At 35.3% G+C, this 16,654-nt stretch overlaps 1 protein-coding gene and 2 pseudogenes across 1 annotated transcript; 2 read left to right on the top strand and 1 right to left on the bottom strand.

Annotated features, from left to right (window-relative positions):
- Positions 1-5,302: 5,302 nt before the first annotated feature.
- Positions 5,303-7,247, top strand: LOC144844869 (protein wntless homolog pseudogene; annotated as a pseudogene).
- Positions 7,248-9,144: 1,897 nt separating this feature from the next.
- Positions 9,145-12,292, top strand: LOC144845645 (uncharacterized; annotated as a pseudogene).
- A 179-nt stretch (positions 12,293-12,471) lies between these two features.
- LOC144845644 (uncharacterized) lies at positions 12,472-14,295 on the bottom strand. The gene is made up of 3 exons (XM_078703079.1): positions 14,019-14,295; positions 13,585-13,653; positions 12,472-13,487 (listed from the first exon to the last, which is right to left on the bottom strand). Exons 1-3 carry the CDS (start codon positions 14,266-14,268, stop codon positions 12,472-12,474), a joined length of 1,335 nt encoding a protein of 444 aa, XP_078559205.1. The 5' UTR covers positions 14,269-14,295.
- Between the last annotated feature and the right edge of the window lie 2,359 nt (positions 14,296-16,654).

Here is a 16,654-nt window from a genome sequence, read left to right as displayed (position 1 = left end):
TAGTTTAAGTAAACCGTTACTTGAAACTCTATATATAAGTACAATTCAGCCTTGTAGTGATTATGCTATAACAGTCTGGGGAAATACGACAGAGTTAAACAAAAATATTTTAAAGCGACATCAAAAAAGAGCTGCTCGAATTGTAACTAACAACTTCGATTATATTAATGTAAGGGGTGACAACATCATCCAGAACCTATCGTGGCAAACTCTTGAAGAGAAACGAGATTTCTCCCTAGCATGTATAATGTATAAATGTGTTTACGGCCTTGCACCAATTAGATTAGTAAATGAAATTGAATTGATTCGCGATATTCACACCCACTTAACACGTGGAGTAGAAAATTTGAATGTAACAATACCTAAATACACCCTTAGTAAAATGAATTCGTCCTTTAAAGTTGCAGGCGCAAAAATATGGAACAATTTACCAATTAATATTAAATCGGCACCAACAATTACGTCCTTTAAGGCTAGATACAAATCTCATTTCTTTTCATAAAAAACTGACATGTATTATATTTAATTAAGTTTCTCTTTTGTATATTTTGATTAAGACAGGACCACAATGTAAAACAGATACACTGTTATCTGATTGTTTTATCCTGTATAAATATATTATTTATTATTATTTATTATTATTATTATTATTATTATTATTATTATTATTATTATTATTCTGTAATGCAGAATGCTCCTGCCGATTCTTTCTTTGGTGTCAGCAAATCACTGTTCATTGATACGGAGTTGTTTGACATGTGGTTTAGAAAGTTTTTTGTTGGTGCTCCTTTCCACCGAACACAACAAATCATCTGTAACCTTTGGGTAAATTTGTTTTCCAATCATTGAAATCTGAATACAAGAAAGCATGTGAAAAGTTCCTTAAGAAAAATCCAGGAAAAAACACGGTTCAACTTTTACGGAATATTGAAAGATGCGTATTGCTGCTACATATAAGCGGGTTTTCTGCAACGGGTATATATCCTTTTAATCCAGATGCTGCTGCTGAGTTTCTACAAGCTTCAACTGTAGAGAACATTTTCGCGGATAAGCCTGTTAATTCAAATTAAGTCAATCCACAGGATCAACCCTTTCATGATTCGGCTGAACAAATTGTCAACTGCAATTCCACAGACAACCCTGGGCCAAGTATGTTTATCTACTCCTCTCTACCACTCGGATGGTACTTGGTTACATTTCAACAAGAATATTTATGTTAGTGTGGTATACATTACTTTTAGCTTTTTGATTCTTTTACTTTTAATTGATTTACAGCATTTTGGAATGCTATTAAGTATTGTGTTGATTTTTTTTCGACTTAAAATGTGAATAGACACCACAATTACTCTCGATAGGGTAATCGGGAAATGCCTGTGGTCCTCTATTTGTTTATAGGATTAACCATTTTTATATACTCGGATGCCAATAGAGACACAATTTAATACCATAGTGTGGTATTTAGGGGGAGGGGCAAGAAAACTGTAAAAAAAATTAAATCTTCCGCAAACGGAACAGACCTCACAGAACGCCTTTGAGGAACTGAAAGCGCAATTTGGTGAGGTGTTTTTTGCCGGAGATCCGCTTGCTGAATTCTATGAAAGAGTCCAATATCCAGCAGAGACTCCTTCAATATATGCCGTAGAGCTAGAAGGACTTCTGAGAGAGGTGGAAGAAAGAGTGCAACATCAACAATGGTTGATGGCGACCATTATGCTGACGCAACAGTTTATGAGGGGAGTAGGAGATGCGCATGTAACACAGAGACTTCCTCCCATGAGACCAAGATCTATGATATTCAAAGAGGTAAAAGCAGAACTCCGTCTTATGGAACGGGAGAACAAGACTACAAAAACTGTACAACAACAGTCAAATCAAGTTGACCGTCCACAAAAAACGAAACTAGACAATTTAACAAAAGCAGTGAACGATTTAAAAGAACAGTTTACACAACTGCTGTCTATACAACAAGCCCAAGCAAGACCTGATTTCATAAGTGCCCAACAAGATGAAAATCAAGAACTTATAAGGTGCGGACAAGAAGGTCTTATTGCCGTTGGATGCAGAATTCCGTTAAACTACAATGTTCCACGGTGGAGACAAACACCACGAGTAAGCCTTAACAAGGTAAATACTTCTAATAATGTTTCCTCTTTTCGTAGTTCTCTTATAGGAGAGCCTAATGAGGATATCGTAGAAATTAATGGCGTCACCTATAGGTCGTTAATAGACTCCGGGTCCCAGATAACATCAATTACTGAAACTCTGTGGAAAGCTCATCCACAATTATGCAAACTAAATTTAAATCATCTTATTATTATATCGCATGAGGGCGGGCATTTGTGTAGGATGTGCTATGCGATTGCATTCTGTGTAGCGTGGGTAATTTATAGCGTGCTTACTACATGTGCGTTCTTTCTCTCATTGGACTCATTTGAAGTAACACGTCTAACGATTGTTGTCTTCAGATTTTAACATACAGCTATTTTGTCTTGGGTGTCTTTTGTCCTTTTGGACACATTTAAGAGTCACATTTAGAGATTCTTTCAAATACTGTACTCGAGTCGAAGTTGCAGATTGTGTTTTTATCGACGTATTAACTGGTTTTTTTCCATAACGAGGACATTGGTTTAATATTCAAGATAAAGCTTTCAACATCCTGACGTAAGTGAGTACGTTCTCTTGATCTTTGGCTTAGTATAATAGAATGGTAACGACGACGTGTGAGGTAAGCCTGTGCGGACATTCGTTTGTCGTTTATTGTGAGGAATCGGAATTTTCTGGCATGCGCCTAGATCCAAAACACTATCAATAAAGTGTACAATTTTCCTCGATTTGTCTACGTCACCAGACATTGTTTACATTCACATCGGCGAAAATGATATTGGTGAACGTTCAAACGATTCAATTGTCCAAAACATTGTTAATCTCCTTGGGCTTGGTGTAGAATGTCAACGTGTGCTAGTTAGCCAAATGCTGAAACGGCATCCCCGTTGTGTGGGTCACACCTTTAACGATCGGGTCTCTGTCATTAATCAAAAACTTCAGTCAATTTATGCCGACGGTTGCGCGGCGGTTTTCCATAATCAGTGAAACCAATAAAACCAAAATACGATTTATAGATTATTGTCAAGAAGGACTCCGGTGTAAAAATAGATAAAAACGTGTAAAGAACTTCGGGGAATGGTGTACATTAGGAGAAGAGATGTGGTTACGTTACTAAAGAAATTATAGGGCGTTGATTCATGACTCATTGGCTAGATAATGGACAAAGCTTTCCATTTACGTCTCCATTGTTGTTATAATATGGCTTTCATTGTTTTTATTGGGACTGGCCAAGTCTCTATAGCATCGTGTTACATAGGCCTAATATAACATAGTTAAAATTAAATGTAAATAAAATAATATATGGATTACGTACATGAAATAACGTATTATTGCTTCTTATATTTTTTCCAAGTCGCACTAGCTAGGCATAGTCTCAAGCACGCATTGCATAGCCCTAATATAACAGTTAAAATTAAATGTAAACAAAATAATATATGGATGTTACTGTACTTGAAATAACGTATTATTTATTGCTTCTTATATTTTTTTCCAAGTTGCACTAGCTAGACATAGTCTCAAGCACGCATTACATAGGCCTAATATAACAGTTAAAATTAAATGTAAACAAAATAATATATGGATGTTGATACTTGAAATAACGTATTTATATTGCTTCTTATATTCTTTCTATAGTTTGATTCTACAATAGCCTCAAGTTACAACTCTGCAATGAAATATTACATACATTATAAATGTATACATAAAATGACTTTACAAAAACACAATATAAATAAAATGTTCAAATATATATTTGCACATAAAAAGTGTAGGCCTACAAAAATCCAATGTATAATAATGAATCCCCGTAGCTAAAGTGGAACATTCGAAACGTCACCAGTCTGTTCTGGATCAACTGTTGGTCAAATACAATCCACGATTTAATGCAAAATGCACCCCTATTTTTTTCGAATGGAATAACCCTTAAAAAAAACCCCGGTAACTAAAATGCCCGTGGTCCGTTTTTTATTAGATGGAATCATTTGTTCGGCGATTTGAATATTGCTGTTCCTGAATTATTTCCAATTGTTATCGCCATGGAAGTTTGGGGCTCGGCATTAGCTAACCGCTATATCTTGTTTTTCTGTGATAATTCAGCAGTTGTTGCTGTTATCAATAAGAAATCCGCTAAAGATTTGCTGTTTTTACGACTTATACGCCGTTTGGTTCTGGTTTGCCTCCGTTACATTATACAGTACATTTCCGTGCCTCACACATTCATGGAGTCTAGAATATTTTGGCAGATTTTCTATCAAGAGGGGCGTTTTTACGTGCTCTAAAGTCTTTTCTTGACCTTAGCCTCACCCCGTTAATTGTTCCTTCTTGTCAGATTTACATTTGGAAATTTTTTTGTTTAGGTATTGTGTGCACAGGTTCTCTGGATGCTGCTCCTCTCAATAAAGAAGCTGTATCACTGATACAATCATCGTTGGCACCAACGACCGTTGCGGCGTACCAACGTAGTACAGTATTAGGAAACTCGCGGCCTACAGCGACAAGGTAAAGGAAACGTGTTTATGATGTTTTTAAAATTAAAGGTTATATAACACAAATGGTTACAATAATGTTATTTTAACGTTTTTAAAACCCCATAAAAAGCGAAATATGTTTTAAAAACTGATATTTTAGGTTTTTAAAACTCTACAAATTAACGTTTTAAATATGAAAAATAGCGTTTTTAAAACCAAAACAATACGTCAAAAAAAATTTATTTTGACGTTAATTTAAATATCATTATTACCTTATCTTTATGTAATTTTAACGTTTTTAAAACCTCTCAAAACACAAAATATGTTTTTAAAACTGACATTTTAGGTTATATTTACCTGTAAAAACCGTATTTAAAACGTTTCAAACTGGACAAATTAACGTTTTTAATACAAAAAATTAGCATTTTTAAAACCATACAATACGTCAAAAAACGTTGCTTTAACGTTATTTAAATATCATTATTTCGTTATATATATACGTTTAAAATTTGTGTTTTAAACGTTGAAATAAAACGTTATTTCAACGTTTGCAAAACTCCACAAATTCACGTATTAAAAACGAAATATTATAACGTTTTTAAAACCAAAAAATACGTTAAAAAAAGTATTTTAACGTTATTATATCTAGGAATATTACGTTATAAATACGTTCCTTCCTTCTACAATCTGTAACTTTGTTTGCCCATTAAAGTAATTAAATCTAACCGCTAAACAAAGCAGAAAACGACCACCTACGGATATCCATACATTTTCAGTAAATTATTTGTTTTTTCTCATTTAGAATCATGGCTGGTGTTATTTTAGAGAATCTCAGTACCAAGAAGTTGTTCGGTTTTTGTGTAATCCTGCTAATAGTTCAGATAATTTGTTTCTTGGTCGGGGGACTTATCGCACCAAAACCTACAGATGCCAATAGTCACCTGACCACCAAATGTGTAGACCCTGCCGACAACGTTCATAAATGGTTTATACCCAACGGACCTGGAGAGTGTTCCAAAGTAGCTAACTTTGAAGAGGCAGCAAGGAAGTACATTGATGCGAATCAGATCGTTTTTTCGTTACGAATGCCACATAGATCGTATAATATGAGTCGTAGCTTCCAATTCATACTGACCATGATCAGATTGGAAACACAGTACAAGTTAACTGTTCCCGATGCACCAGAAGAAATTACAATGATTGTGCGTGTTGGTTACAGAGATAGTGATTATGAAGATTGGAAAGAACTTACTAGAGTAACAGAAACAAGAAAACTTGAATGTCTGCTGCACTCGAATGAAGACGAAGGACCAGTTGACGGTGACCCGTATAATTGTGAGCCTCTACCGTTCTTTGAATTAAGCACCTGCCATCATAAGCAGTACCTAATCAATATTCGATTACCGGTAGAATTTAACAAAGAAACCAATGAACAGAAGTACAACACTAAGTTAGGCAGCATCACTGATATTTGGATCATTGAGATTCATCAAACTGGTGGTTTTACTTTAGTATGGCTGACAATGAAGTCTGTCATGACACCTATTCCACTTGTTTTCCTCATCTGGTTCTGGCTAAGAATCTCCAAGTTAAATCGATCGCCAGTTCTTATGGAAAAGTTTGTTATGGTTCTGGGAATTTCTATTACCTTCCTAAATATACCAATTGAATGGTTCACGTTCTGGTTCAACATCCCATACATGTTGCTGATTAGTGACATACGTCAAGGAATCTTTTATGCCACGTTACTCTCGTCTTGGATTATATTTGTTGGTGAACATCTCATGGACACAGTTGAGCGAGCAAGATTGAGTGCGTACTGGAAGCAAGTCGGGACAATTGCCTTTTGTTGTTTTTGTATGTTTGTCTTTGACATGTGCGAAAGAGGAGTGCAGATTTCAAATCCATTCTTTACTTTATGGACAACAGAGACAGGCAAAAACCTGGCTATGCTATTTCTTGTTATGGCTGGGATCTGTTTAAGTGCTTACTTCCTGTTTCTATGTTTCATGGTGTGGCAAATATTCAGAAACATCAGTATTAAACGTCTGGCGCTTCCACACATGGCCAAAGCTAGACGCCTTCATTATGAAGGTTTGATTTTCAGATTCAAATTCTTCATGTTGTTCACTTTGTTATGTGCTGCCCTCACTGTAATCTTCTTCATTTTGAGTCAAGTTTATGAAGATCACTATAAAATGGGACATGAGAAGACACTTCAGATTAGCAGCGCCTTCTTCACCGGTGTTTATGGCATGTGGAACATCTATGTGGTCGCTGTCATCTTTTTGTATGCCCCTTCACACAAGCAAGTCTCCTCTGACAATGATGACAGCAGCGAAGGAAGTCATGTGGAGTTCCAGTTGGAATCTACATCCACGACGCCAGGGTCTGATGACCCACCGTCAGCATCAGCAGCAGCAAGAACCGACCAATCAGAGCTTAAGAACCTCCTTACAAAAACCGCTATTGACTAATTTGATAATAAATCAGGAAAGAGTGTTCATTGCATAACGGTACACTGTATGTTCTTATACAAAGACCATATAAAATGTATAATGTGTCTCATACAAGTGGTCCAACTTATTATGTACACATGTATGCAAATCACAGACTAAAACTAACTTGATAATTACATTTCTCCTTGAAAACTTGAGTATTAAATATCATAATAAAAAGTGCCAAATATATTTATTTTTCTTTATTTATAAACTTGTAAGTTTGTAAACTTGATGTAAGTTTGTAAACTTGATGTAAGTTTGTAAACTTGATGTAAGTTTGTAAACTTGATGTAAGTTTGATTGAGTGAAAGCTGTTCAATAATTGTAGTTAGTAACTTTAAAGGCCCCCACCAATATTTGTATATAACGTTTATTTAAGATAACATTGAGTGTAGTTAACCTAACTTGATATTTATAGTACATGATATCGTGTTACCAGAGTAGTATACATATACCATGAACCTAGGTCCATGCATATACCAAGCAATAAAATACATGCCTTGTTTAGGATTTATCCTTTCTGTGTCATGAAGGCTGGCCAAATAGATTCTTTATTAATTACTAAGGCAATTGTGTCCTAAGCCTACTAGACACCCGGTCTTATAAGAACAATTTGATACAACTTTGTATGCCAGACAAGTGAAATATTGAGCCCTCATAAAATATTATTCATGATGATAATTTATTGTTGAAATGTTTAATCGAAATATAACATGTATTATATATTTTCATTGTGTCAAGAATGTAATAAAATTGTATGCATACATAAAAAAATTAATTAGATTGGAATAAAGGTCAGAGTATGGTATTCTATGAATTAGTGCATTCTTCATGTTTCACGTATTATATTCTGGGAAATTTATATATTATTAGGGATGTTACTGGGTTACCTGTGTTTTATTATTATGCCATGTTTTCTATTAAACCAGATCGTGTATAGGCTTAGGTACATTAGGCATGTTACTTGCTGGCTTCTCCGTCGGAAGCTAATCGTGTATAGGCTTATGTAGATTAGGCATGTTGCTGTTTTTGACTGTGACAAATATCCGTGTTCTCTCAGAGATAAAATGCAAGTATGTCAATCACATGCTATCAAATCAGAAAAATTAATAAAGCTCTATCTAACCATGGAGGAAAAAATAAAAGGAGATCTCTCAAGATCGTTTAATGTTTATAAACAATTGTAATCCAATTATCCCCTATGCTACAACGTTACGGTTTTCCGCTCCAGTGACTCCGATTTGTACTCGCGAATCAATTGTGTATAGACTGACGTACCGACACGCGCTGTGATAATCTCCGACCTCTATAGACGAATTTTCTTGTGTGGAGTAAAGAAATGTATAACCTGATCTACAAACTAGAAAATAAGAATGAAATAGCCTCCTTTTCCATCCGTTTTAGTTGCATTATAATCTAATTTTACAAGCGCGTATTTTGATACCAAGAACGTTAAAATCGACAAACAAGAAGTATTATTTCCATTAAAAGTAAGTTTATCACTATTAGTAGGCTACCTAGTTTTTTAGAGGTATTAAATTTCATTTTCTGTAATTTTGGCTCATTTTAGCATATTAATACTTATGAATTTCTAAAGGAAAATGTGTTCTGCTTGTAAGCCAAGCTTTTCCATGGTTGTCCAAGGTTGTCCAACGCTGTAGTTTTGAGTTTTTGTCCGTTGGATTTCACGATCGTAATGGCCTAGGCTAGGCGGATCATCGGACTAGCTATGGCATAGATAGGGCCTAGGCCGTGTTATTTGAATATATAACGGAGTGGGCCTAGCCTATTGTATAATTATTAATAGCTAGATAATTATAATTATAGCCTAGGCCTATATAGGCCCTATATATTATTATAATTAATACTAATAGTAGGCCTAGGGCCTAAAGGCTATAGTAGGCTATCTCTACTTGGCCTAGTCTAGGCTATATAGTCTAGTATTCTAGGCCTAAGCCCTATTGCCAATACAGTATTGGCCAACTGGTAGGTAGGCCGGGGAAACATAGCTAGGCTAAGCCTAGTCAACTTAACACCTTTTAAAAGTTTTTTGTATTCTTCTACCCATCTAGATGGAAAACCATTTAGAATGTCTGCGGACAATATGCAGGCTCTGTGGATACAAAAACCCTCCATCGTGGAAAGACCGGAAGCCAATAAAGAAAGAGTCGTTGAGGAAACTTATTAATGATGCATTGAAGATTGATATTGGAACAGATGTTGAAGGTATAAATTCATTCAATATATTGTGATTGTTTTGAAAATATTTATTCTATCTAATATAATTAATTTTAATGAGAATGTTATTTTGTATTAAAGTTAGTAAATTCATTTAACAACTTTCGTTATTTTATAGGTGTCCATGCATATTTTGTATGTAAATGCTGTAGTTTAAAGCTGAACAGGTGGAAATCAAAGACTAGTAAGTTAGTGAGCAGCGACAAAACGAAGGTGAAATCAAATATAGTAGTAGTTTCAGATGATGCATGCAGTTCCTGTGGGATGAAGATGAATTCCAATGCCTCCATTCAAAAACCAAACTTACAAGAATATGAAACGGCTTTAAAGAAAGAAGGGTTAATGACATGGAGTACTGGTAATCAAATTCATGTAATAAGATTATCAGAGATGGGGTTAACACTTATCCGCTTGACAATTTTCTGTAACTTTGATTATATACTGTATGTTGCTGGAAATGAAGTCACTACAAAGTTAAAAGATTTTTATGTTGCAGACATTGCTAATGTCAAGGAGTTGTTTGAAAGAAATGTTTGTGTGGGAAATAATGACTTTCAGGACATTGTGGAAAAAAAGATGGGACCAAACGGTGAGACACCTGTCAGGATTACAGCAAGTGACACGTATTCATCGGAGTTTAAAACAATTAGGCACAACAAATGTCAACTCTATGTGGACAATTCTGGAGATAGATGCAGTGTTTGCAAGATTATGCGATCAAACCTTGTGCAGATTAGGAAAAAGCAGGAAAACGTCCCATCAGTTATACTTTCATCGTCGACAATCCCAAACAGATACCTAACACATTCTCAGCTTAAACGTAAATCTGCAGAACAACAAAGCGACCGAATTAAATTGAAAAGAAAAATCGAAAGTTTGCAGGATGTGGTGGCAAGAATTTATAACGAAGAAAGTTCGGTATTGAACCAGCAGCAAGGAGTGAGCCTAGAGAAAACGTTAAAAGAAAATGCAAATGATTTCAAAGATTTGTTGCCCCCTTGTACTGCTGGGCGATTGCTTTTTGACCAACAACTGGAGTCACTAACAAAACACAAGCAAATGAGGTGGCACCCGACAATTATCAGATGGTGCATTGCACTCCACACTAGGTCTGCTTCAAATTACGATTTCTTGCGCTCATCAGGATTTCTAAAACTGCCGCACCCAAGTACTCTACACAAGTACACGCACTTCACTGATCCAGAAGCAGGTATTTGTGTAGAACTGTTAAAGAGAATTGTTGTAGACAGCAATTTAGAAAAAGATTCGCTTAACCAAGAAGTTTGTCTTCTATTTGATGAGATGAAGATTAAAGCAGGTATTTATTACTCGGAGAGAACTGGGAAAATCGTTGGATTCACAGACGTTGGAGAAATTTCAAATGAAATTGCATGCTTTGAACAGAGATGCAGAGGTATTGAGGAGCCGACTGTTGCATCTCATGTTTTAGTTGTGATGTTGCGAGGAATTTTTAATAATTTACATTCGCCAATTGGGTATTTCTCAACAACAACTGCTACCAGTGATCAGCTTTTCTCCATTTTATGGGAGGCAATAGAATTCGTTGAACTTGCCGGGTTTAAAGTGAGAGCACTTATTTCAGATGGAGCGTCGCCAAATAGAAAATTCTACAGGATGCATTCTTCTGCTCCAGGTTCAGATTCTGTCACCTATTCAACGCCGCATCATATTGACCCTACAAGAACAGTTTACTTTATTTGTGATGTCCCTCACCTAATGAAGACCACAAGAAACAACTTTGAAAATTCAGGTTACCATAACAAAACTCGTCATTTGCATGTAAGTTGTTTTACTTGCAATTTTAAGTTGGTCAATATGATTATTCGACCTGTCCATTGGGGAAAACTTTAATTTTACTAACTTTACCATTTTGGTTTTTTTTTTCAAATAGTATAACAAGCAAGATATTTCATGGAAAAATCTACTTGATCTTTATGACTGGGATGTTGGCCTTGACCGTAGTTCTCCTGGACTTCGGCGGTTACACAAAATATCGTATGAACATCTCCATCTTACACCGTCATTAAGAATGAGGGTTTATATGGCCGCACAGGTAAGCCTATTTTCGAATTTAAGAAATGTGGTTCATTAGTTGCTAAATTCTCTTGAGAATAGAGGAAAAACAATAATTTTTTTTTCTCCCATTTTTGTAGGTATTAAGTAGCTCTGTTGCAAATGCTCTAGAAATGTATACTGAAGAAACCACCAAATCAACAGTGAAGAGACAGAATGTTTGATCAATTTTTCGACTGTTTGAATGTCTCAAACTGCAGTAAAGGAATCCACAGTAGAAAAGATGCATTAAAGGAATACAGGAGTACAGATGACTGGCGATTTGCGGTATTTACTTTATTAAGTACATAATGTATCATCAGTCAAATAATTGTTGTCTAAAAAAAACCTCAACCCAAATATATTTTTAATTTCTTTATGTTTTCAGTGGCTAAAAGAAGACTTTTTAGGGTTTTTAGATGAATGGAAGGCACAGGTTGACAGCATGGAAAATGTAACAAATTCATCGAAAAAGAAAATGCAGCTCAGTAGAGAAACACTTGATGGATTACGAATAACAGGTTAGTCAATTAAATGAATTAAGTTTCAACCTTGTGAATCAACTAGAAATGGAAAACAAGAGTTGTTTTTATTAATTCCTCCAAATCTCTTTTTTTTACAGTAAACTCCTTTGTGGAACTTGGCAAAGAATTATTAGAAACCCCAAATGTGAAATTTCTTCTTAGTGAAAAGTTCAATCAAGATCCTCTAGAGAATTATTTCAGCAAACAGAGGGGGGCTGGTGGAAGCTCTGAAAATCCAACTGTGGCTCAATTTGGACACAACATGTGTGCTCTTTATGTTGCATCGAACTGTGCAAAGGCTTCAAAAAAGGGCAACAGCCGTGTAATGGACACAAAGATCAACCTGGATGACACTCCACTACCAAAGCGCCAGCGTGATAGATAGTCCCAAAATTATTTATCTATTATTTATGTTGCCTAGGTTTTTAATGTATTGTATTTATATTATTATTCAATATGAATTTTTACCTTATGTTTTCATGTATCTACTGTGACAACACAAAGAAAAAAGGCTACAAATTTTATTTTAAAAACAGTGACTTTAATGACTGAAGATGATTATTATTATTTCAAATCTTTTCTTAGTGCTTTTGCAGATTTCTCACTAACGTTTTTCCCTTCTGCTCTCTTTAAGTCAAGGTAAACTTTTAGGAAGGCGTTTGTTCTAATTTTGACCCAGAGCCGTATGACCATGTCTAATAAATTTTTTGAGACATCACCAACTATTTTATTTTCTGTGATTTTGCACCAGTAAGTGTGTATTAAATGATTGTCTGAAACACTGGCAATAATTCGAGATTTAATATCTTTGTTTATCATTGCATTCATCTTTGTTATGGACAAATGTTTTTTAGTTTCAAGTTCAAGTGTTCTAAAAAAAAGGTAAACATTATCTTTGACATGAAATAGTCCACCTCGACTTTGTTTTCGGATCCAACCATTTGTGTATTCCAAAAATGTTTGTGGGTTTCCGTTGCTAGTATTTACTTTCCAAGAACTTAGTACACAGCAGTACGCTTTAGCAGTCTCTCCTTTTAATTTGCTATAACGCTTGTGGAGGGCAAAAGGCACATATCCAGCAGTATAGCGTACTTCTTCCAAATGTTTATTTACAGGGCTGCTGTCTTCTTCCTCCTTTTCCGGTAAATCCACTTTGTTTCTTTCACTCATTACATCTTTTAAAATTGTCCTTAACAAAAAGTGATGGGCATGATTATTTGGGTTTCCAATGTTAACAAAGTTGACAAGATCTATCCATTGCTGTTTGGCAGAGGCAGAAATAATGTATTTGTGAAATTGAATGTAAACCATTTCATATGCTTCTGGCTTTAATTTTTTTTTATCACCTGCGGTGACAATAGCCCAAATGTCAACCAGTAGCTTCTTTGAAAAACTTTTAACCAATTCGGAATCAATATCATCAAGTAATGACTTTGCCAGTTCAAGAGCAGCCAACGCCATTGGAAATCCACTGTTGTACATAGGATGGTGAATTAGTTCTCTCAGCGCAGATTCAAATAAAGATGTAGCTTTACCAACTGCTGCATCCTTGTCAAATATCACCTTTGGCCGAACAACCGCTGAAAGCAAAGCAATAATTGTTACTTTTTGTACTGTTATAATAATAAATACATTCCAATAACATTTAATTTTAAAAAGACATTTAAAATGCCTTACCTTGTTTTCGTTGTGTTTCCTTTTCAGTCTTTTTCTTAGAAGATTTCGTTTTCACAATTTTGGAGCAACCTGTAGAAAAGAATTTTTTTTTTAATCCATTGGTTCAACCACAATAATTGTTGCTTAATTGTTTTGGGACTGTTTTGTCTTTGTCCCCTAATTCAGCCAAATCTAGGTACCAGTACTGAATAATATACTAATAGTACCATGGAGGAAAAAATACTACTTACTATACTGTTAGCCTAGCTAGCCGGGAAATCTGCCTAGCCCATATAGGCCTAGGCCTATTATAGTAGACGTTTACTATATTAGGCCTAGGCTAGTAGTAGGTATCTAAATAACTTTTTGTAATTTTAAAACAGCCCAGAAACAAATTAAATTATCTTTGTGATATACTATTGATTGGGGCTGATCAGCAATTATAAATAACATACCACCACTCCTTGGCGCCGACGGAACTTCGTTTGTTTTTGTAGGCGTTAACGGCGATGGCGGTGGAAGGCTACTTTGTTGGCCTAGGCCTAGCTTAGCAGCGCCAGGTCTTGTATTTTCATCGCTTATATTATGATCTTCCTCCTCTTCGAAATCAAAAATAACTTCTGGCAAATCATCAACATCAAATTCTTCTTCAAAAAAACCAAAAAAATCATTCTCTATCTCTTCTTCTTCGCTAACTCTCGCCATAACTTCGTAACGCGTCGTTCAGATCACCGATAGCAGCATTAAAAAAAACCCGGGTAAATAACAAAACGAACTCGAGCGAGTGTCGAGCGTAAGCGTCGAGAAGTAAATATGACGTCACTGTATCATTTGAACATGCGCAAACAAGGGATTAATAGATCTGCTTGTTTATTCCAGAAAGATAAGATAGTTTATGTTTCTAGCGCGGTATCTCACATAAGTGTTTGATCAGAGGTTTGAGAGATCTCCTTTTATTTTTTCCTCCATGATCTAACAAAATCAAACTAATTTTGATAAAAAAAATTGTGATGTTCCCAAATATGGTAGTGATAATATGATGCCATCATGTCCATATGGGCACACCATTTTTTGTTCGCATAACGTTTTATGTTTTAGAAAAAATAATAATAATTACATGTTTGTATGTAAGTTTGTTTGTCATCCTTGAGTATGCCAATCGATATATTGATCAAATTGAGCTGAAAATAACATGCACTCAGTCACTCTGCATTTTCTCAAGTATTTTTCTCATTTGTATACGTGCTTTAATTCGTTTGAATATCAGTTTATGAATTATTCCTTGTTAGACCAGTGAAGCTTCATAATTTAATATTGAATATTGTGTCTAATGTAATATGGATGTGTACTGTACTTGAGTAGTGATGTGTAAGGTAATCAGTATTAATCAATATACGATACTAATTGATTACTTTAAGATAATGTATGTTTAAATTATTGTTTGTGAATTACTGTTAGTGAGAATGCTTAATGAGTTGGCTTGAGGCCGACTTGACTTGGGGCCGACTTGACTTTGGCCGAGACGGTTCGAATTCTATTAAACGTATAAAGGAGGATTGTTTGACGAGATGAAAGTGAAGTCTGGTCTTTGTTTTTCAATGAAAACTGGAACCTTTTACAGGATTTGTTTGATCGATTGATAATGAAATCAGGAAATTTGAAAGCAGATGTGCAAAGGAGAAAGATCCTGAAATTGCTACGCACGTAGTATTAGAGCAGTACATTGACAGTTATAGCAACTGCTCCATACAAAGATGGTAAAATATTGGAGAGATGGCTTTCCTAAACACCATCATTACACCAAAAGAACATTACCAACTAGAGGGAGGCATGTCTCTCAGTGTCTAAGAACGCTTTAGAGTTGAAAAAAAACCCATCACTTGAACCTTACGCCATTAAAGAACATAGTTTCCTCACTTGTTGTACCATAATCTGTAAAAAATGACATCATGAAAAATTCATCGATGAAGATTTATATAAACATTTGTCAAAACCGACTTTCTATTGACATCAGTATAGTATTTGAGACCGAATGAAAGCTAAATTCAAAAGCTTTGGTACATGGATGCATAAAACAAAGATTTCAGTTGGAGATTAGGCCATTAAACTTAGTGAAGAAAGACAACTATCAAGATTTCTTGTCATACAGCATTCTCGACCAGAGTTCTTGCCAAAACTTGAAACAACGATAGGAAACTATGGATTGGCCATCATACCAAGATCTTTATTTGCTAACGATGGATCACTACTTATACCAAGTGATAAATCAAGTCTAACACCTTTGAAAGTGATGAGCAATTCAAAAAGAAGGTCTACTCACACCGATGAACATTCCCCTTCTAGTACTATATGATCATGCATCACATATTAGTCTTCAACTCATCAATTATGCAAGAGAAAATGACATACATTTGTATTGCCTCCCACCGCACACAACAAATTATCTGTAACCTAAATTTAATTGTAATTGGCTAAATCTGTTTTCCGATCATTGAAATCTGAATACAACAAAGCATGCGAAAAGTTCTTCAAGAAACAATCCAGGCAAAGTAATAACACGGTTAAACTTTTGCAGAATATTGAAAGACGTGTATGTTGTTTCATGCATTATGGCGAATGCTGCTATAAGCGGGTTTTCTGCAACGGGTATATATACATTTAATCCCGATGCAGTTCGCAAGATTTAAATTTTGGATTTAAAGAACAAGCCATCACAGATATATAATGCCGATGAAACCAAACTTAGTTTGGTGCACAATCTATCAAAGATTCAAGATAGATCAAGATAGAGAACTATCCAGTGTAAAATAAGTGGAAACAGAGTGAGAATGTAATAGTGCTAGCCTGTGCAAATGCTGCAGGGTTATTTACCACCCTTGATTATTAAAGGCCAGCGACTGAGCGATTCTGTAATGCAGAATGCTCCTGTCGATGCTTTCTTTGGTGTCAGCAAATCACTGTTCATTGATACGGAGTTGTTTGACATGTGGTTTAGAAAGTTTTTTGTTGGTGCTCCTTTCCACCGAACACAAGAAATCATCTGTAACCTTTGGGTAAATTTGTTTTCCAATCATTGAAATCTGAATACAAG

Source organism: Antedon bifida, chromosome 6, assembly GCF_963402885.1.
Source record: "Antedon bifida chromosome 6, ecAntBifi1.1, whole genome shotgun sequence".
Lineage (NCBI taxonomy): Eukaryota > Metazoa > Echinodermata > Crinoidea > Comatulida > Antedonidae > Antedon > Antedon bifida.
The sequence above is the reverse complement of the archived record's forward strand: the minus strand, read 5'-3'. Positions and strand labels throughout refer to the sequence as shown.

What these genes read in the sequence shown, in the direction of transcription:
- LOC144845644 (XM_078703079.1), bottom strand. Translation starts at nt 14,268, where the DNA reads ATGGCGAGAGTTAGCGAAGAAGAAGAGATAGAGAATGATTTTTTTGGT. An exon ending in GTCGGCGCCAAGGAGTGGTG is followed by an intron (nt 13,654 to 14,018) that starts GTATGTTATTTA and finishes TCTTTTCTACAG; the next exon opens with GTTGCTCCAAAATTGTGAAA. An exon ending in GGAAACACAACGAAAACAAG is followed by an intron (nt 13,488 to 13,584) that starts GTAAGGCATTTT and finishes CTTTGCTTTCAG; the next exon opens with CGGTTGTTCGGCCAAAGGTG.